This window comes from Gymnoscopelus microlampas (genome assembly GCF_963454915.1).
Source record: "Gymnoscopelus microlampas genome assembly, chromosome: 5".
Taxonomy (NCBI): domain Eukaryota; kingdom Metazoa; phylum Chordata; class Actinopteri; order Myctophiformes; family Myctophidae; genus Gymnoscopelus; species Gymnoscopelus microlampas.
This window is the reverse complement of record NC_139942.1, coordinates 47095850-47118836: the sequence shown is the minus strand read 5'-3', so window position 1 is coordinate 47118836 and position 22987 is coordinate 47095850. Positions and strand designations below refer to the sequence as shown.

The 22987-nt window shown below is 41.5% G+C and overlaps 1 protein-coding gene across 1 annotated transcript; it reads right to left on the bottom strand.

Annotated features, from left to right (window-relative positions):
• Window positions 1-5191: 5191 nt before the first annotated feature.
• On the bottom strand, window positions 5192-14107 carry LOC311046413 (cathepsin Z). The gene is made up of 6 exons (XM_084058690.1): window positions 13962-14107; window positions 12660-12823; window positions 11785-11964; window positions 10961-11111; window positions 6604-6769; window positions 5192-6181 (listed from the first exon to the last, which is right to left on the bottom strand). The coding sequence occupies exons 1-6, from the start codon at window positions 14099-14101 to the stop codon at window positions 6068-6070; spliced, it is 915 nt and encodes a 304-aa protein (XP_083914816.1). The 5' UTR covers window positions 14102-14107; the 3' UTR covers window positions 5192-6067.
• Between the last annotated feature and the right edge of the window lie 8880 nt (window positions 14108-22987).

Genomic DNA, 22987 nt, shown 5'->3' with positions numbered 1-22987 from the left:
TATCTTTTCTCCTTGCAGAAGGTCAAGAATGATGAATGATGGCGAGTGCCTTCAAAACATCAACTTTCAAGAACACAAATCTCATGGGAAAGCATCCTGCCAATCTCCAGGCAGTAACAAACAGTTGTGCGTTACTTAAAGACACAACTTGGTGCAGCATATGGAAAAATGCCAGTGGTCGATTAAAGATTAAAGTGGCGGTGGCGGTGGCGGGTCTTAACCACCTTAACCGGTGTCCCTGTGTTGGGCATGGCGATAATTTACAAAAATATTTCACACACACAAAAAAAGCGTATATAAGGGACTAGAGTTTCGGGGGGCTACGCCCCCCTCAACCCCAGCCGCGCACGGGGCCCAGCGTGGCCGTGTGTATATTGGGGGACCCAAATCGCCGGAGTGAAACTGTGGAAAAGTATTTTTGAAAAAGGAAAAAATTTGAAGAAATAATATTTGTTATGTTTCAGGGGGTCCACAGGGGGTCCGCGGACCCCCTGATGGTCCACTGACCCCCTGTGGAGTGTTGGGACGCGCGGGGACACCCCTGGAACATTGCGGACCATTTCGGTGTTTTTTTTTTTTTCATGAAGGTGGTTGCTTGTTTCTGGCACAGGCTGTGCAAACCTGGCAACCCAGCGCATGCTGCCGCACGTTTAAGTGGCGTAGCGTCATGAGGGTCAGTGGGGCCGTGGCTCGGTCAGTGAAGACCCTGTAGTGCGGATGATATGTGGCATAGAGGGGCAGATTGTAAATCCACAGAGGAAACATCCGTGGGCTACCATTGGTTCAGCGATGTGTGCGGTCGCCCTGCGGCCCCTCCTCCTCCACCAATGTGCAGTATTGAGAGCCCTGACGTCACAACAATTGGAGCGATGGGCACTGCACTGTGGTTGGTTAGGGTACACCTAGGGCCCAGGTAGAACCCAGTTAAAGCCTGCATGGGCAAACCCAGTTAGGACCCGCCTTGGTCCCACATAAACATGGCTAGTTGGGGCCCACCTAAGGGCCAGGTAGAAGCTACTTATAGCCTGCATGGGCATCGCAGTTGGGACTGAAGTGGATGCCGCTGACATTGCTGACATGGGGTCCATATGGTTTAGCCCACCTTGAAACCATATGGGAACTACGCTGGCATGCTGGCTGTAATGCAAACGCTGCATCATACCTGCAGTGTGTAGTTTGATGTTGTGTGTGTAGCAGATGTACCTGCAGTGTGTAGATCAATGTCCATAGGAAAGTCAATGGCCAGCAGTGTTTTTTTTCCCCAGCAGAGTTTCTAGTGTCTCTGTGTCTCTCTGGAAGAGGTTGCACATGAACTCTGCAGCCGCACTGAGGCGCTCCAACACAAACACTCTGACATTAAGCTGCTTCACACAACAAACATCAGCACCACGCTGCTGTTTGTCCAAAAGACACAATATCTCCTCTCCCACCGACGTCATGTGTTCATTTATCGACAGGCGTACAGACTCCTTTTGACACATTTTACGTCGTTTATCCAGCTCTCACTGACTGTCCACATGGGGCTGTTATTTTGCTGCGATCAAGTCAACGATGTGAGAGATTAGCTATCACAGACGGACGGACAGGGGGTGAAACATAGTCTTGCGCCATGCCTTTCGGCCTGGCGGAGACAATAAAAAACCGAAAGTAAAGGAAATGGCCATTTCTGCAACAGAAGTAGTCAATAAACTATGCTATGAAAACATGGGCCACATTGGCAAAGAATGTAAGAAAGAGGCAATCATGGAGAAAATAGCCGATCTCCAAGCTTACAAAGCCTGTCAACGTGAGGCGTTTCGAGCTTGTAGATCGGCTATTTTCACAATATTTACTTGTGGAACGGAGTCAAACAGAATGGGGGGGTCCCAGATCAAGTACGTGTATTTGGGGGGGGGGGGGGGCGTGAAAGGGTTGATAAACACTGCTGTAATCGGAGCGAAAGTATCTGAAATTACTACATGACCATAATGCAGCCTAACATGCGTTGCAGGGGGCGGTCCTGCCATTACGTTAGTTACTGTAGTTGCTGTGGAGCTACATAGTTCTCCAGAAGACACACACAAACATACACCATGTACAATGGACGAACTGAGCAGCAATATAGACATTCACCACACGAACGTGCATTGTTGACAAAGTGATTGCACAGGCGCTGCAGGCATGACAACCAGGTTAGCGTTAGCGACATGGCAGCTATCACAGCGCCCTGTCCGTCGTGCTGCAACTGCCTGTGATGGCTACAGCAGTAACAGCAAGCTGTCTGCGATGCCATTGTCTGGAGACTGCTCTTAGCGTGACACGACCAATGAGAGTGAGCGCTGTAGTTGTTGCTAAGATACGGTGGCGTCTCTGCCCCATAGCTTGTAGATCTCTCACACATGATTGGCGTAGGCTGCGTTGCCAGGTCTGACTTTGTGTCTAAGCAATGGTCGGCTGATTTTTGCGCGCCTTTGGGCTCGTTTGCATTGTGCGCACGGCAGCGCTTGTTTAGCGTACGTCAGCGCGACGTGGCAACGGACGTGGCAACGTGAAAGGTGATTGGCTGGTGAAAAGAAACACCCGACGTTACACCAGAAATGGTGCCTGGAGAAAATGGTGACCAAAAAAAAAGTTTTGAAAAAAAGGAAAAAACCCCCGCAGCGGCTGGCTGCTGTTGTTGTGATGAGGTCGTGCGCCCGGTAAACGGTGCGAAGCTGGCTCCCCTTCCGTTTTGTCCGACATTTGGTGAGTGGAATTAATTATGTTGCGCGGTGGAAACGGTGTAGTGAGCAGTGAGATGTCCCCTACGCGAGGCGTAAATTCAGCGCGGCCGCCGTGGCGAGTCAGTAGGCCACATGTGGTCTGGCGGTGCGTTGTTTATTCGATAACAGAGCTGTGGGGTGTCACCACCGAGGGTGCGGAAGTTGCTCGCCATTGATATAGTTAGATATATGCAAAGAATATAGGCCTAGGGCTTAAGTGGCTTAAGGGAGCTGGAGAGGCTTCACAGAGAAGCGAAATCTATTCAGTTCAATTCAATTCAAAGGGGCTTTATTGGCATGGGAAACATAGCTTTACATAAAATAAAAAACATACCTTTATATTGCCAAAGCAAGTGTATGTACAATAAAATGTATAGGCCTACTAGGATAAAGTTAGAATTAACTTAACAATACAAACAGAAAAAGTGTGCTTTTGCTTTTAAGAGAAAAAAGAAAGTATATAGTATATACATATACATAAATATATAGAGAGAGATTTAGAGGTATATGTGCTCTTTTTGTACAGCATGGTGCAGATACAGTACAGGAATACACATGATTGACAGTCTTTATGGTGTTTTTTCCATGTGGACGTCCTTTTCCTGTCACAACGGCTCACAAATGTTTCTGCTGTGTTTGCACATGTCCATACTTCACCCATTTTCACTTTTTCTTTTAAACAGGTGGATAGAAAATGCAGCTCATCTTGTGTGCAGCGGGTGCATATTTATCTTCTCTTGGGAGCCAGGTGTGCCTGTGGTGGTGGCCATGTGATCACTGAGTCTACTCTGTAGACTGAGTCAAGGATTTCCTTCGTTTCGGGTGAGTCACAGTACTAATGGTATTCTGCCATTGTGTATTCTCTGTTTAGAGCCAAATAGCATTCCAATTTCCTCTGGGTTTTGGTTTGATACTTTCCAATGTGTCAAATAGTTTTCTTGTCATTTGCTTTGTCCAGACAGTTTCTGTCTGGTGGCTCTGCTTGTGTTTGTGAACAGAGTCCCACAATCAGTTGGCCCGGTGGCATCTCTCTAGAGCAGTGGTTCCCAAACTTTTTAGCCCAAGACCCAAAAGAGAAATGAGACATTTGCCTGGGACCTAAACTAGTGAAAATAGCAGATCTGCAAATCTGCTATTTTCACTACTGATTAAACATCTGTTTTCTAATTTAGGGAATTTCTTTGATTCTTTTTATTTTATCCATGAAATTCTTTTTGAAAAATGTTTGAATTAATGACAATTTAGGAAAAGATATTCACCATGAAAATGGATCCGCAACCCACAAATGGGTCCCAACCCACTGTTTGGGAAACAGTGCTCTAGAGAGTCTTGCTGTAGGTGAGGGTGTTTTTTTAATGGAGCGCATACATCTGTCTATTTTTCTGCTAGATTCAAAAGGTGAGGTGTGAATTGGAATAACAGGGGTCTGGATAGAGAAAGGGGAACCAGAGTGTCCTGCTGAGCTCTCAGGGGTTGGTGTTGAAAATTGCCATATTTTAAAGACAAAAAATAGATCTACTTATTTTTGTAAACTGATAGTCACAACTACAACCCTACTCCTCCTGAGCAGATTTAAAATGGCCATAACATTTCAGTAAACACAGTTTTAATGTCAATATGTTCACAAAACAGTATAACAGCAAATATGTATTTCTGATAGATTTATGTTTTTATTGACAAAAATGCATATGAACAAATATTTGTACATATCTGTCAAAAGGATCATTGCTTTCTATTCAATAACAGTTGTGTTTTTGGTTTAACACTTTACAGATCAGCAGGATCACAGTTTGACAATGTTTTATTATTAAACAAAACAGTGCATTTTATTTTTCATTTACTCTCGTGTCCCCCTGTAGCACCTCCTCGTACCCCTATGGGTACATGACACATACCCCAATTTGAGAAACATTGAGTGCAGTCTGCTTTAAAGGAGTAGTTAACCCAAAAAATTACTTATTTTCTATCAATTACACACCCCATGAAGCATTGACATTTTTTTTTGGGAGCATTTCTATGCCAATAATTTGATGACCGGCGGAAAGATGCTAATGTATCCGGCTCCTACCAGAGAGACCGCCGGTCATCGAATTATTGGCTTAGGAATGCGACAAAAACAAAAACAAAAAAACTCCATGAATTCAAAGCTTCATGGGGTGTGCAATTGATAGAAAATAAGTCATTTTTTGGGTAAACTACTCCTTTAAACAACACCTGATAGTCCATCCATGTGCACAGGGAAGCTTTCACCAGCATTATCTTACCATGTCTTACAAACCACTTGGCATGACAAATCACAAAAATAAACAGGTGGGACAAAGCCTCAAAACCTTTCATTTTGGCTGGAGGTGATGGCAGTGAAGTAATACAGCAAAATAATTCACAGGGTATATCATCAGACATATCTGTCTGACGGATGAATTGGCAATTATTTTCAAAATTACACGAGAAACAACGAGTGCTCTTTAATAACCACAGTCGACATGTAAAAAGAAACGGTAAAAGGCCTGCGAGTCACGCGAGATCCTAATTTACAACTACAAACATTAAGTTTATGTCCGTTGTCTCTCCCAACAGAGAGAGGTCATTGCAACATTGTCCGAACTACAATAAAGATGGCAGCACATCTACAGTGACCTGATCTGGTGCAAATAACTTTAACATGGTCAAAAAGTACAGCAGGTATCCTACCCGACACCAAGGTTTACATTTTGTGGGGAGATTGAGGAGTCCCATGGCCACATTGTAGCTTTATTTGTATTTTTATTATTTATGTATTTAGCTATCTATTTTTAACGAGAATCAAAAGATGAACTAAGGCCTGTCACAAATGCATTTTGGAATAATGTAATGTAACCTTCCAAACAGCAATTCAGATTCAGAATCTGAATTCATTGACCCCCCAAACCCAACCCACCCCATGGTAGGATAACTTTGTGCAAAACATAATATACATTCAACTGTGATGCTTTTCAAGCTTGTGAATTGACCATACCCACATGGTGGTTTTCTCTTATGTCATTCATAGTGACAAGTCCCACTCCAGGCAGGGTGAATGACCCCTCCCCCGTCCCAATGTATCAGAGACAAATGGCCACTGTGTGAATATGGTCAATGGGTCTCTCTAGATTGCTTATATCTACAGACACAGACACTCTGGACTGGTCCTTTGAATCTGGCAGTGTCACAGGCTTTTATGTTTGATTAAAAACTTAAAATAAAAGAGGAAAAAAAGATGTTGTTTCGTTTGGCCAGCTGATTAATAATCCGATAAATAGATCCATAACAAGCATAACCAGATTCTTTGAATCCACTTAATGTCCATCCTACGTCACAATAGGATCTCCATATGCACAGCTCTTCTCGATGGCCAGGTTGTACCAATTGCCCTTTCCTCCCTTATAGGCACTGGTGACGATTCTAGCCCAGCCATGTTCACCCTGAAAGCATAAATAATCGTCTTTTAATGTTAGTCGGTCAAAACAGTAGATTGTACAGTAATAGTAAATGATCAAAAACATCGCTTTTGCTTTTCTGGTACATCATTCTTTTCAAATTCGATCCAAAGCCAACTGAACAGCAGATTACATATTTATTACAGTTTCTACAGCACTGTCGGTAGTAAATGTTAAGACATATTAGTGTGCGCCGATGTCGCACACCAAAAATAGCCGATCTACAAGCTCACAAAGCACTGCAGTGTGACGCGTTATGAGCATGTAGATCAACTATTTTCGGCGTGCGACACCACACACATCAAAGTGTATCAAGCCCTTCAGCTACAGTCATGTGTGATTTAACCAAAGACATGGGTTGGCAGGGTGTGGTCAGAGAGTCTATATATAGAGAGAGGCAGACCGACCCAGAACTCTCCCCAGGAGTTCCTGATGATCCAGTACTCTGTGCCGTCCTCTGCCACGCCCCAGCCAGCCACTGATATTATGTGGTTCATGAGAGAGAGAGGGTGGAACTCTGCAAAGATCCCCCCAGTGTAGGCTTCTAAACCAGCCGTGGCCATCACTCCACAGCTAGGAGAGAAAGAGAGAAAGACTTGTGAAGATGTGTTCTCGCAAGAATCACCGGAGCAAAGGAAGGGAAGTCTGCACACTGTTGCTCCCAGTAGAAAATGTATTAAGTTAAACAATGTTTTGACCACTGTGGACAAAACATTGTTGTCCAGCACCTGAATTTCTTTGGGGGATGTGCGTGCTTCCCTCTGGACTCACAATAATCACCACCACAACACTTGAATGATCACTAGCACTTCTGATAAATTACCAGCCAAGTTAGGATGGTACACTGATGATAGCACTAGTGTACTTAGTGTACACTCTTGTATGGTGACATTACCCCCCTGGGTCACAGAGTTATTTTCCCCATTCTAAATCCCATAGACATTTTTAACACCACTTTGTGTAAGAACTGTGCTCCAAAAATAAAATGAAACACAAAATAAAAACATCACATCACGGTGAAAAGTTACTACGGTAATTTATCCAAAGAGTTAGAAAATAAAGGGCCGCCTACAAATTGACTACATCTCCCATTAGACATGCGTTCGAATCACGTACGTTGCACATAATTAGTGTCACGTCGTATTGCATTGGATTTTTTCGTTCTGTAGGAGTAGCATTGTCAGTTCTGAGTAGTTTCATCAAAAAAAGAAAGAAATAACACACACTGATAGTCATCAGTGTGCTTCAGTGGGGACATTGAATTACGTGGTTTCCTACTGTAGTTTTAGCAACGTTTAAAATACAGTGGTTGCTGAATCTTTGATGTTATTTATGTGTTTTCTGTATAGTTTTTGTTCCTGTTTTTGTCCTCCATTGAGGACCATGATGGAAACAAGTGTACAAGTTATGCTTTTGCATGTTATCCTCTGGGGCCCAGTGTAAGCAGGGTCAGGCAGAGTTTCTAACCTCGGGCTATAAGACTCGCAAACTCAAGACTTTGATTGATTGAATACTTTATTAACAGTTTGCAAAGACAAGCGCAGGGAAGTACAGTTCAATACAAGGTCTGTTAAGAGGATTTTAAACCCAAGAAAGCACTATGGCTTGTTTCCATTGGGTTCCTTTGAGGTAGTAGAGTGTTATAGTCCAGGCGTTTCGGGCCATATTTTGATGGAATCGTGCACTTTACGATAAAAGCATGAAATTTGGCACACAGTTAGAGCATGCCATAAGGAACATTTTTGGCTATAGGGCCATCGCAGATTTGTCCTGTGGTAACCATGGCAGCCATTTTCCAAAATGGCCTCCATCTGCTGTTATTTTACCAATAATTCAGGTGCTAGATCACCTAGGATCTTGATTCTGGTGACTAATCCTACATTTTCAAGGATGAGGAATACAGTGGAACTATTTAGAATTGTCCTGTGGTAACTATGGCAGCCATTTTTCAAAATGGCCACCACCTGCTGTCATTTTACCAATAACTCAGGTGCTAGACCACCTAGGATCTAGATTCTGGTGACTAATACTACATTTTCAAGGATGAGGAATACAGTGGAACTATTCACAACATGCTAGTAACTACCTAACTAACTACAGTACATGAGGAGGCTGATACTCGCGTCATATTACACCTAGAAGATGCTATGAAGGAAGGGTATAGCAAGGTGACAATACGTACAGTAAACACGGATGTGCTGGTCCTGGCAGTAACGTCAGCCCAACGCCTCCACTTGACTGAGCTGTGGGTTGCTTTTGGAACTGGGAAAAGTTCCTTAGCTGCTACCCCCCAGACAAAATAGATAACTGGATGGAGCCTCTGGAGCGATTTGTGGTATTGCTCTATGACCGCACAAGCGGCCAGGCATCAGTGAATCAGGCACGGAAGCAGCTATTCACCCAGAAGGGTAGAACAATTGATGGACTCCCCCCAACACGAGCTGCACTGATTCAACATTCAACATACAAAGAGGGCAGCCTACCAAGCTGGCCACTGCTGGGGACAGGTGATGGTTGCAGCCCCTGAACTCCCATCCCCAGGTGAATGGGGGTGGAAGAGGAAGGAGACAGGTGAATACAAATAATTTAATCCACTTCTTTACACTTGTAAACCCGTGATCTGACAATAAAGCTGATTCTAATTTTGACAGGAGGATGGGAGGTGCACTGGACCACACAGAAGCGAGCCTGGCCTGTCGAGAACTCCTCCGCTGTGGTTGCAAAAAGGGATGCAGTGGACAATGCAGATGTGTTAAGGCAGCACTTCAGTGTACTGCCCTTTGCTACTGTGGTGGACTGTGCAACTAACATTGTGTAGAGTATCTGGCTTTATTGAATAGACCCCTTAACAGACGACGTCACACTGATAAGAACCAGTCCGCGCGGAACCAGTATGCGCGCAATGAACCCATTCTATCAGGTCTCGCTAGGACGCGCCTCACTAGCCAACACACAAGAGGGGGTTGGGGTGTGCTGAAACCAGCGCACCCCAAAACAACAGGTTGAGAATTGATTGCGTGAAACAATCACCTGTGCGTCCAGTCTCAATGTTGGTAAACAAATAATTGGTCTATATGCCATTAGGCTATGACTCATGAGTACTCTGCCTTTGTTGTGTCTTATAGTCCATTGAAAATAATTATGCAATACTACTACTAATAAAAGAAACATTCTTGACTCTCATGTGTCAGTTTGAAAACATGTACTGTACTACACCATTATATATTTTGATGGGTTTACTATTATTTAATTAACTGAATGCCAGATATATGTAGTTAGGTAGTAGCATGTTGTAAATAGTACCGCTGTATTCCTCATCCTTGAAAATGTAGGATTAGTCACCATAATCAAGATCCTAGGTGGTCTAGCACGTGAGTTATTGGTAAAATGACAGCAGGTGGCGGCCATTTTGGAAAATGGCTGCCATGGTTACCACAGGACAAATCTAAATAGTACCACTGTATTCCTCATCCTTGAAAATGTAGGATTAGTCACCAGAATCAAGATCCTAGGTGGTCTAGAACCTGAGTTATTGGTAAAATAACAGCAGGTGGTGGCCATTTTGGAAAATGGCTGCCATGGTTACCACAGGAAAAATCTGCGATGGCCCTATAGCCAAAAATGTTCCTTATGGCATGCTCTAACTGTGTGCCAAATTTCATGCTTTTATCGTAAAGTGCACGATTCCATCAAAATATGGCCCGAAACGCCTGGGCTATTAAGACTATGGACTGTGACTCCCTGTCACCACATACTGTCTGGCACACCATATATACTGTACCCCACATATCCTACTGCAGTGTTCACTTTAGTTTACTGCCACTTCTGCTGCTATTTTATGACCTGTGATTGCCACCTTTCTAACGGTGTGACTCTGTAGGAGTCTAGCCATCTAATTTATAAGAGGGTTGGGTCTGTCTGTCTGTGTGTCTGTTTGTCCAGAGCTTATCTCGCAAACCCCAGGACCAGCGCCCCAGTAGGCTTCACATTATGTTTTATGCTTTTAACAATATTTAACTTTAATTTTATTTGGACGTCAGAGGGGCTGTGATCAGGCTGAATATGGAGTCATACATCATAGATAGATAATTATGTGATACTCAACCTGTGGGCTGGGGACCACTGCTGGGCTGAGGGTATTGCCAGTGGGCCCCCAAATAATTGCCAAAACACTATTTTAATGATAATATAACATTTTTAACATAAAAAAAATATATATCTCACGCTTTTGAGATTTTCAAGTGAGCCCTAATCCGGAAAAGGTTGAGAAGAGAAACGCTGTCATAGACGACCGATGTCATAGATGACCGATGTCATAGATCAGGGTTAGGGTTTTGGACAAAATCCAACGATAACTAAGTTTTGGTTCTGAGAGGCTGAATCTCATCAAATGGTGGTCCGTGGCTCAAATGCCCAATAAATAATAGACCTTGATATTAAAAGGGTTGAAAACCACACTGTCATAGATGACTGATGTCACAGGCTGGTCACATGAAGTCCAAGATCCACATTGGAAACACACTGTTCCCATGTGGATCCCGAGATCCACGTGGGATCTTTTTCCTTTTGTACGTACATGTAGGTAAATACAATACAACATGCAAAACATACACGAAAAATAAGATTGCAGCAGCAAGTTGACGGACGGACGGACGGGGACGGTACAGGCGGACGGACGGACGGACGGTACAGACGGACAGTACAGACAGACAGTACAGACAAACAGTACATACAATGATGACTTGATGAGCTGTCCTACAGTACCTGATGGGCCCATTTGTATAAATCTCAGCCTTCATGTGGTCCCTGCCAGAGGTTTCTCCATAGTCTCCCACCTTCCACAGCGTGTAGTTCTTCACCACAGCACACGCATTAAAGAAGGTGCACGTCCCACACTGGTTGAAGAGCTCACACTCTGTAGTAGACACAATGGAGAAGATTCTTTATAACATAGCACCTTCATGTAAGATATGACAACATCTAAAGCTTAATGCATACGATGGTGTCGGCAATCGACACCATCGTACTATGGAGTATAAATCAGTTTGAAGCATGACAAGCTGGGAAACCCATCGTTTAAAAAAAAGGAAAACATCGCCCTCTGCTGTTTTTTCCCGGAATCTGTTCTTGAGAGATTATAAGCATGATAACATCCTATTATTATAAATGAAGAATCATTATTTATTTATTATATATTATATGAAAATGCAAAGAGATTAGTTACAAAATGGGATGTGCACCATTGTACACAGTGACACCTCCTCTTAGAAAACAATTAACCCCCAACAATTGACCCCCCCAAATAATTGGTATATGGCATTTTTAACTATAACTGTAACTATAATTATAATAACTATAACTACCACTGTTGTAGTAATAGTTGTGGTGTGGACTATGCCGTCCACTTGAATTGTTTTTCTTTTTTTTTACTATACGTATATTTGTAGTTATATACGTAGTGCTTGGTGTGGAGTGGACAGCCATTAAAGTCTAGGCTAATATAATACAGTATATGAGATTTTGTCATAACATCAAAGCATGTGACATGAATCAACCCCGCGCAATTAAGATAGTTACAAGTGCCTCACTCTGATTCTTGGCCTGGTAGTTATTGCAGGTTTCATCAGGGATGCCCTTTTCATGAGCGTAGGCGTACACCCTGAGGTGGTCTCCTCCGTAGCAGGAGCCCGCCCTGCCACAGTCGATCACATTCTGGACAGACAGGTAGGCAGAGGGCCAGGCTCCTCCACGCTTTATATTGATCCGATCTAGGGTAAGAAAATATCATTGTCGTTATAGGCTACACCAATAATAATGTTATTACCACTTAAAGGCAGGGTAAGTGATATTTATTTGTTAAAATAAGACGTGTTAAATAGCTCTATATTCTGATGGTAATCATTGCTATAGAGTGTTTGTTTAGTAACAGGCCGTCTGTCCCTGTCTCTCCAGCTCTTTAGTAAACAGAAAAATGCATTTTAAGATCAGGATGCTTATTATATCCAATCAGGAGAGATAATTCATACAGGATACAATGGAATTGGAAGTAGTGACACAAAGAAATGAGCAGACAAAATTGGAACTAGAATACTATAAAATTGATAAATGGGTGCTCTCTCCTGGTTGGCTGAAATTAGCAACCCACCGAGACCTCAACATTTATTTTCTGTTTATTGCTGGAGAGATGTGGAGACCCTAGCTCTGGTCCATAGCGTCATTAGAAGGAGTTCTCCGCTATGGACCAGAGCTATGGAGACCCCTTACAGAACGAAATGCACTTTACTATAGCAATGATTAGATTAGATGAATCAGAATATAGAGATTTAACCTTTTATCAAAACACTTGTTTGTTGTAACTTAAAAATATAACTTACCCTACCTTTAATTGGAGACTGTAAAGTGACATTTATAGTCATGCAACAACCAGTAACATTTGCCACTGTGTTTTATGAAGTGGTCTGACCTGCCAGCGCGCTGGTGGCTCCCATGGCCCAGCATGAGCCACAGTACTGGGGAATGTGCTGGTTTCTGGTGGCGCTCACATAATTCTTCCCCTCAATGTTCCTCCAGTCCCAGGTTGAGGGAAGATCTGAGACACTTATGTATTCATGTGGCCTGGGATGTGTCCTGCAAAAGGAACGATACCAGTGGGGTTAAGTAACTAAGTACATTTACTAAAGAACTGTACTTAAGTAACATTTTACTTGAGTATGTCCAATTTTCAGTACTTTTACTTTTACTTCTACTCCACTCCATCTCAGAGGAAAATATTGTACTTTTACTCCACTACAATTATTTGACAACTTTAGTTACTTTGTAGATTTTGATTATTATTACAAAACATACATTAACCACTTCAGCCCTATACATTCAGCCATTTGAAAATAGCCGATCTACAAGCTCACAGTGCATAGCAATACCAGCATTGTGAGCTTGTAGATCTGCTATTTTCAAAAGATATTTACACATTTTATACATTTGAAAACTTGTGAAATGGGACATTCTGCATAATGAGTACTTTCTACTTTTGGTACTTTAAGTGCATTTTGATACCAATACTTTTGTACTCTTACTCAAGTAAATGTTGAATTCCGGACTTTTTACTTGTAACAGAGTATTTCGACAATGCAGCATTGATACTTTTACTCAAGTAAGAAATGTGAATAAGTTTTCCACCACTGAATGATACAGGGGTTCAATATATAGCTTTATCCACTGGTTTGTTTATGTACAAACAGAGTAGCCTACAGCATTGGTTCTCAAAGTGGGGTCCGGGGACCCCCAGGGGTACTTGAGGGGGTTCCAGGGGGTCCCCAGCTAAATGATGGACAGGAACCAAATGGACCCTTATTGGTCTGTAACTCTGAGTGTACAAATGGAACCAAATGGACCCTAACGGGTCCATTTGGTTTCATTTGTACACTCTCAGAGTTAAATTAACATTGATTTTACAATGTGAATTGGGGTTTCAGAGGTATAAATGCCATTAAATGGGGGTCCGTAGCCAAATGCATGTCAAACTGGGGGTCCTTGAAATGAAAATGGTTGAGAATCACTGCTAGAGAGCCGTATAAACCTTCTGTTATTGGGGTCCCTGGCTTATCTTTTCAAGTGGGCGTCCGCGGGGTAATAAGTGTCAATTAGGGGGTCCTTGACATGAAAACGTTGGAGAATTACTGGCCTACAGAATAGATAGGCTGAGATTTAGAAAAAATAACGGATTTGACTGGTAAACACACATAATTATCTCCAAACGGAAATGTACCTGACATAATCTGGTCTGTTGTCCCTGATCGGTTTGTAACACGGACCGGAGATATTATGTATTCCATTGCTCTCCGCATATTCCCAAATAAATGATCCATAAAATAACAATAACAACACAGTTATGACTAGCGACGCCATGTTGGTTTATCTCTCTCCTCCCCCCTTGTGTGCCTACAGTGCCCCCTATTGTTGGACATGGAGCACGTCACCTCTGAAGTCATTACGATACTATTGAAATGCCTGAATATTGAGTCAAAGTTAGTATAACAGAACTACTACGATTTATTATAAATTATGGACTGGATCTCATTTGTAATAAATCCCTCCTCTCCAAATATAGATTTTTCAAATAAATCTGTGCTTTAAAATGCAAGGCAACTTTGACAAAAAATAACTGCACAATAACATTTAGTGTGGACTACACATTCCAGGTCTTTCTAAGTTGATTTTCATACTATGCCATACTTAAATTAATGGAACAATTGGGCTTCCTTGATGGAGACTAAACAATGTGTGCTTTGAAAAATGGTTGGCAGTAATGTTAAGATGGTTGTATGGTCATGGTGAGTAGACTAAACATATACACTTCAGCTGGTTCAAGGGTTGTGCTTTATTGTTACATATTGTGTTCAGGTGAGGTACATAAGAGTAAAACATATTTTTGTTTGGCTACCTTCATACAATGCAGCAGCATAGATAATAACAACCACAACAATAATGATAAAACCGTAAAATGATTTTTAAAAGAAATAGAGAGTGCCAAAAAGAGCAACAAAAAAGAGCCATGGTCCTTTAACTAGTGATAAGAATGAGTAGAGAGCAGGGGGTGAACATAATGATTATAATAATGATAGGCCTACAAATGATTTATATAGCAATTATTAAAACAAAGTTACAAACTGCTTTGCATGAAATTGAAGGAAGAAAAAATCAATGAGGGTTGATGTGTATAAAATATAAAGTGAGTTAAACAAGCCAAGACAATTTGATTTGTAGGCCTACAGCACATTTCATACAAGGATAACACAATGCTTCACATTAAAACAACAACAACAACAAATGATTATGCAAACATTATACAAAAATGAGCAAAGTGCACCCATAATAACACACCCATATGTTTTACTAGCTCACTGGGTTTCATAGAAACCAAATAGGAATTTCATTCATCTGCCCCATAGCAATACTACAAGGATCTCAGTTTTGTCTTTGTTCAGATGTATAAAGTTTTGGGACATCAAATGGTTGATGTTGTCAATGCAGCTGACTCATTTGAATACCACCCAACTCACTCCAAATCCAACTCACTCCATGAAGACTTAAGAAATATTCGGCCAACTCACTCCAGGGCTCGGCCAACTCACTCCAGGGCTCGGACAACTCCCTCCAGGACCAAAGACCAACTCCCTCCAGGACCAAAGCCAACTCACTCCAGGACCAAAGCCAACTCACTCCATGCAATGTCACCAGTGTAATATTGGTTCAATGTGTCAGTGGTGTAAAGTAACTAAGTACATTTACTTAAGTACTGTACTTAAGTACAATGTTGGGTATTTGTGCGTTATTTGAGTATTCCCAACTTCCAATGCTTTTACCTCTACTCTACTACATATTGGATCCAAATATTGTTTTTTTACTCCACTAAATGTATTTGTTTTACTTAAGTTGTTTTGTAGAGACTGTTTGTAGCTTTTATATAAAAAAAAAACAGAATAGAGTTAGAGTGAAGCCTAAAACAGAATAGAGTTAGAGTGAGTACAAAAGTAACACATTCCTCAATATTGTACTTAATTCCTCAATATTGTACTTAAGCACAAATGTCTTCCTCAATAATAATTTGTGGAGTGAGTTGTGCAAATTTGTGGAGTGAGTTGTCCAAATTTGTGGAGTGAGTTGGGCTCTGCTGTGGAGGGAGATGTCTGGAGTGACTTGGGCTCGATTTGGAGTGAGTTGGTTTTGGAGTGAGTATGTATTTAAATGTCTTAATGAATTGAATACACAGGACCACAATGGAAATAAGCCCCTAGGGCTTTTTGTGTTCACCCAAAGTTCACCCAAAAAATGACTTATTTTCTATCAATTGCACACCCTATGAAGCCTTGAATCCATGGATAATTTTTTGTATTTGTCACATTCCTAAGCTAATAATTTGATTCCCGTCTCCTACGGGCTAATGTATCCGGTAGGAGACACAAAGTAGATTATTTGTGTCTCCTACCGGAAATACACACGGTCATCAAATTATTGTCTTAGGAATGCCACAAAAACAAAAATAAATCCATGAAATCAAGGCTTCATGGGGTGTGTAATTGATAGAAAATAAGTAATTTTTTGAGTGAACTCCTCCTTTAAGTATTCAATCAATCAAACATTATCAGTGTTTGTATTGCACTCCTCAGTTTTATGTAAGTTTCCCTCTTTTTCAAAAAGCTTTCATTTAAAACAGATGACACTTTATAGGGGTCATTTGTGCTATTGTGTCAAAAGTACACTATGGGTGTCTTAATGATGTGTGACAGATAGCATCATAGATACGACCATAAGGCACAGAAATCTGGTAGAAGTGCATTTTTATTGCTCATTTAATGTGATTTTAACACCAATAGTATATTTCATATACTGTATCACAAATTTGATTCCCAAACTCTATCCTAATACAGTACAGACAGAATCAGCTTTATTGTCACATCACAGGTTTACAGAAGTAAAAAAGTGGTTGAATTTTGTTTTCCCATCCTAGAGTTCCCATCCTATCGTTATTTCAATAAAAAAAGGGGGAAGAAGAAGAGGGGGGGGGCAAGGGGGAAAGGAGATCAAACAAGAGATCCAAAAAACAAAAACAAGTTATCTACATATTTACCCATGGTACCTGAGATAAGATATAAAGGTGCGTGAGCATAGCAGCAGATGTATATTGCGCATGATATACTTATGGACGTTAATCACCCATGATGCATGTTAAGCAGGTATATAAAAAATAAGTATTCCTTCCGAGAAAACATTCGTTGCTCCAAACAGGTTTCACTCAGTACTCATTGGTGAGTATTTTTGCAAGGATAATTTAATGTCAAGTGCAATGTTCTTTAAGCACAACATAATTTACAGTGTCTAAGATAGCATATCCCTTACATTCATTCTGTATTTCAAAATGGTCCCTCAAATGCCCCCCCCCCCAACACAAATTCAATTCAAGTTTTAACAGTAATTCAAGTTTTAAAATGCATATTTTTTTTCTTTTAAATGGGGGAGGGGCTGGTTACATTACATTACATGATCACTGAACACAATGAAAAGAAAAAGAACCCAAATCTTTAAAGTAAAATAGAATAAAGTAATTCAGCTAAGCCAGTAGATTTCACAATCCATTGTTAGGAAAAAGCGACATTTAACCTCATGAAACCTATCGTCCCTATTCTGGGCATGTCATAGGCAAACATCTAGTGACAATTTGGTGAATATTTGTTGAAAATTGCAGATCTACAAGCTCACAGTACGTCGCACTACAACGTAGTGTGAGCTTGTAGATCAGCTATTTTCGGTGAAGAGATTTGGTATAGAGGAAAAAAGGAAGCCAAGAGACCCCTGGGGGGCTGTGGTCAATACAGGGTTTAAAGGAGTAGTTCACCCAAATAAAAAAAAAATGTGTTCAAATTATTGGCTTAGGAATGCGACAAACAAAAAAATCTCCATGAATGCAAGGCTTCATGGGGTGTGTAATTGATAGAAATGTGTTTGGTGAACTACTCCTTTAACCCTGCAAGGCCCAGATTCTTTTCAAGTTGTGATGATTCCTGGCTCTGTGGGGGGTATTTATATGCAAATATCCTGGCCAAAGGCATTGTAAGACTAAACAATAGGACCCAATGAGGATTTAGAGGTGAAAAAAAATAAAAATAACAGAAAATAAAAATGATTTAAACTCATTTCTTTATAAAACATACATGTGATCGTGCGATCACACTGGGCCTTGCAGGGTTAAGTGGTTAAAGTGGCAGACAGACATTGTTGGTTTCAGAAGCGGTGTTCTTCTGACACCTGGTGGCCAAAAAGCAAACAATCACAACTGGAAGGGGGGATAAGAAGAAGAATGACAATTTAAGTGGTTAACCACTTAAACCTACATACCTTGCAGTCCTACTGCAGCATTTACAATTATGTAAATGGTTTGTATTATTGACCAGTAGCAAATGCAACCAACCATGCCAACAACAACCACCACGATAACCACAAGAACTGCTGGGTGGCTCTTCCAATCAGCTCCATCTGTAGGGGCAAAGGTCACGGGATGGCCGGTCTGAGTGGGGTGGACTGGAGTGGGGGGTGTGGATTTGCCTGTGTGTATAAATGAGCAGATAGATACTTATATAATGTACAATTAAAACACACACACACACACACACACACACACACACACACACACACACACACACACACACACACACACACACACACACACACACACACACACTACTTCTATTCAACTGTCTTTACCCATGACTGTGAAATTACTAATCTCCACAACATTTAGTTGGCCAGTTTTCATTGTCAATATGACAGGGTTTCTTGTACATAATGCTGTCAACTTCTGTTCGCCAAAGGAAAACCTATTGGTTTAATACTACCGTAATAGTATGTATTTACTTTGCTCTATTCAGAAGAATTAACCACAGTATACTTTGTTGTATGGCGAATAGCAAAAATAGCAGATCTAACAAGCTCACAACTAGAGTGAGCTTGTAGATTTGCTGTTCTTGTAGATTTTGAACATTTTGCTAAATCTTTGAAGATGTGCTGACAATATAAAATAATATAGGGCCACCATGGTTAATGTGGTTATCTTAAGTGTCCTATACTCACCAAGTATGGTGACGTTGAACCAGTGGCAGGAGATAGCTTCATTAATGACTTGTCCATAGTAAACGCCAGTGTCATTGAGGCGGAGATCTGTTATGGTGAGAGATCCGCTCCCTGTGTCCAAGTGGATTCGCTCCCTGAGCCTGCAAATTAATCATTTATTTTATATCATTGTTTGAGCATTTTAGGGTTTATTTCAGATATAGGATAAAGGCGTGTGAGGGGGAGCAGTAAAGGGCCCCGGGTTGGATTCAAAGGGTCAGTTGTAAGAAGGACTAGCCTTATTTATAATGGTAGGCCTATACGCTCTTACTCTGTGATCCTCTGGGGCGTCCCTATGGATTCATCTTGCAACTGGCCATGCACGTAATACACCAGAACATTGTCGTCACATGTCCAGAGAAACTGAGGATCCTTGACCAGTCCACCACGTCCAGTGTGCAGAGTGACGCTCTGCCCGACCTCCTCCAAAACATGCATGGTTTCATCGCGATGTGTCGGGACTGCTGCAACTGTTAAGAGCACAGACAGAAAGACTGACACACACACACACACACACACACACACACACACACACACACACACACACACACACACACACACACACACACACACACACACACACACACACACACACACACAGAATGTGATGAACTGTGAATGTAATTAACAGTCTAATAGAGCAGTTTTCACAAATCGATAAATTCAGCAATATGTTCACAAAAGAGTGATGTTCCTCACATATCATTAAAATGTATGATCATCTCCCATTTTGTTAGCGTATAATACTAAAACAAATGACTGGTAGGGCAGAGTCAATGCATGTGCGCACTCCCACAAGGTGCATGCCCTTTTCCAGTTTCAAATGTATAATTTATATATTTAAGAAAATAATATCTTTATATATTAAGAAAATAATTCAAGAGAGAGCAACATTATTGTCTTTGTTGAATCAATGAAATAGGCATTGATTAGGTTGATGGGATCTAGAATACAGGAAATAAATCAATGTATAGGCCTACGAGTAACGCAAAAATGTGTATAAAAGATTTTACTCCATGTTAGGCTCAGTTGTAGCTCTTCATAATGGGATATAGATTAGGGTCACGCTCATAAGATTTGGAGTTGAACAAAGATTACATTTCTGGCTTTTAGGCTTTGTAACCAAATTGCACAGATATACAGTAGACAGTTTTTTAATACAGTAATTTTCACATTTATGAAACAAAATGTGTAACATTACAGGTACTATACACTGTATGTCAGCAAATAACATGAACTTGCAGTCTCCTGTGGGACATTTCTGATCATCCAAAAGCTTGAAAATAATTTGTGCTGTATAAAGGCTTCATCAAGACATAATGGTATATTATAGACAAATACATTAATGTGCCGGTCGTCAATTTAATTTTACCCCCTCACATTTTCAAAATCCTGCAAAGTTCCCTCCTCCCCCTGGCTCACCGATCAAGCTGTTCCCATATCTGTTTAAACACCTTGGTACCTCCCTTACTCATCAGCGTGATGACTTATAATGGTCATAACAAAGGTAAACTAGAATTTTCGCAATTCTGGGAAATTGCAAAGTGTGGTTGCGCCAACGCGGGTCGGAGGCGCGACACGTGATGCGAATTCGGTGCCGATCGGATCCCACATTCGTGATACGTGGCATGTCGATTTTAGGAAATGGGCCCCTCCCACAAAAGAAACAGGCCCCTCCCACAAATGTAACGGCACAATTATATAGTCACGTCACTCCTGAAATCACTTGCATTTCATTTTGAGAGGATTGATCCCCCCCAAATCATGTTTTTGTAACCGTTCATCAAACGGTTACATTTTATGTATTTGTGGCGCCCCCTATGGATCAAAGTGGAAATGCTTTTGGGGATTCGTTGAGTAAACCAACCTTGACATGTGATTTAAATTTGGGATTGACCGGACGTTTCGTTTGTGATTTTTGGCATTTTTTTGTAAAACAGGCCCCTCCCACTAACTTTGGAAGCCAATTACGGACGAACGGTATGGACTATCAACATTCTCCTTGGATATGTTTATCGCATGGGTCCAGAGATCATGTGTACCGATATTTGTGAAACTTGGATAAAAGATGTGGGAGGAGGAGCTAAAAGTGTGTTTTGAAGAAAATTCAAAATGGCGGAAAATCTATCCAGACGCAAATGGGCGTGGCCTATATGGGGAGTTCAGGGAAAAAGATTTGCTTATTCTACGACTTACGGTTCAAGAGTTATAGGCCAAAAGGTAAAGTGGGCCGTTATAGTGCCACCATGTGGCCGACTGGTGTAATTATGTTTTTAAATAATTTTGCACTAAACTATGAACCTTCCTTCAAAGTCTTGTAACTGTAGCCCTTACGGTTTCCGAGACAAAAATACTTGAATGGGAGTTTTTTCATTTTCCCATTAAAGTCGATGGGGACATTTTATGCACTAATAAATCAATATCAATTAAACTATACAACCTATCTCTTAGCAAAGTACAAGCAATCGATTCCCGGTGAAGCCGGTCAATTTGACATATGGCAGTGTGGGAAAAATAAACTGTGGGAGAAATTGCGCACAAAATAAAGTTTATCTAGAATAATAATAAAGTCGGAAGAGTACTATAGTCTCGTTGGCCTGTTAGGGCAACCACACTAATAACCAATTGAATTGCTAGAAAATTTAAACCCAAGGGAGAGAGTCAAACTCTGATTCAGTCCATCCTATTGTGTACATGTCCACATAGGCATGAATGTTCAGAAACATTGTGAGTAAGAGGGTGTGCGCGCACGTGTGTGTGGTGTGTGTTTGCTGTGAGCAGGAGAGTGTGCGCACGTGTGTGTGTGCTGTGAGCAGGAGAGTGTGTGCGGTGTGTGTGCTGTGAGCAGGAGAGTGTGTGTGCGCGCGCGTGTGTGGTGTGTGTGTGCTGTGAGCAGGAGAGTGTGTGTGTGCGCGCGCGCGCGTGTTTGGTGTGTGTGCTGTGAGCAGGAGAGTGTGAGCAGGAGAGTGTGTGTGTGCGCGCGCGCGCGTGTTTGGTGTGTGTGCTGTGAGCAGGAGAGTGTGCGCGTGTGTGTGTGTGTGCTGTGAGCAGGAGGGTGTGCGCGCGCGTGTGTTGTGGGTCACCATGGAGGAGTGGATTGAGGTAGTTCATGAGATCTACAGAATGGAAAAACTGTCTTTCTCAATCAAAACCCAAGAAGACAAATTATTTTGGATTTGGTCTAAATGGACTGAATAAGTGAAACCAACCCGTTCAGATATCTGCTGAATGACTAAACAAATTTAAGGTGTTTTTTCTTTTTCTTCTCTTTTTTCTTTCCTTTGTGCCTTGTAAGTGTTGACCCTGCACTTGTTCTTAAATGTGTGTGATTACGTGAACCCCCCCCCAAGCTGCCCGCTGCCAGATATTATTATTTTACATTTTATATTTTCTTTGTCTTTGTCTTTGTTTTTTGACTGTCAAATTTTTTTTTAAATGTTGGTCATCAATGAAAAATAATGACAAATTCAAAAATGTATGGTTATATGTACAAGAGAATGTGTATACATATATATATATATATAAATATAAGAAACTGCTATATTTCACACAGTATAGGCCTATTATTATATTCTGTAGCCTTTTTATCTTAAGCCTGTTGCACAAAGTTGCTATGAGTGAAAAAACAAATATTCAAACTTACCACATAAGGTAACCATTATCCATTTAGAATAGGGCATACAGCACTGCTACACAGCCTTATATACATGAGTGAGAGGAGTGAGCAGAGTTGTGTGCGTGTGGTGTGTGTGCTGTGAGCAGAGTTGTGTGTGTGTGTTGGGAAACGGGGGAGGAATGCTCATCATACTGTGGCGGTCGGATTTAAGGGGTGGCGGCCCGCCACTGCTTAATACATACAAGTAAGACGCGCGAACGCTGGAAGCGAACGCAGCTCCAAAATATTGTGTATTTAAGGACGTGTGTGTGTTTTGACTGTAGCTGCACTCTGGCGCACTCTGTGGCTGCACACAGGCAGTGCACGCACAGTATTGCACACAGAGACACACACACACAAGCCAAGCAGAGTTTCATAGTATGCTCCACTTGGGCGGAGGCGCCTCCTTCCGCGTTCGCAATAATGTAACAATAGGGGAAACACTGGTGTGCTGTGAGCAGAGTTGTGTGTGT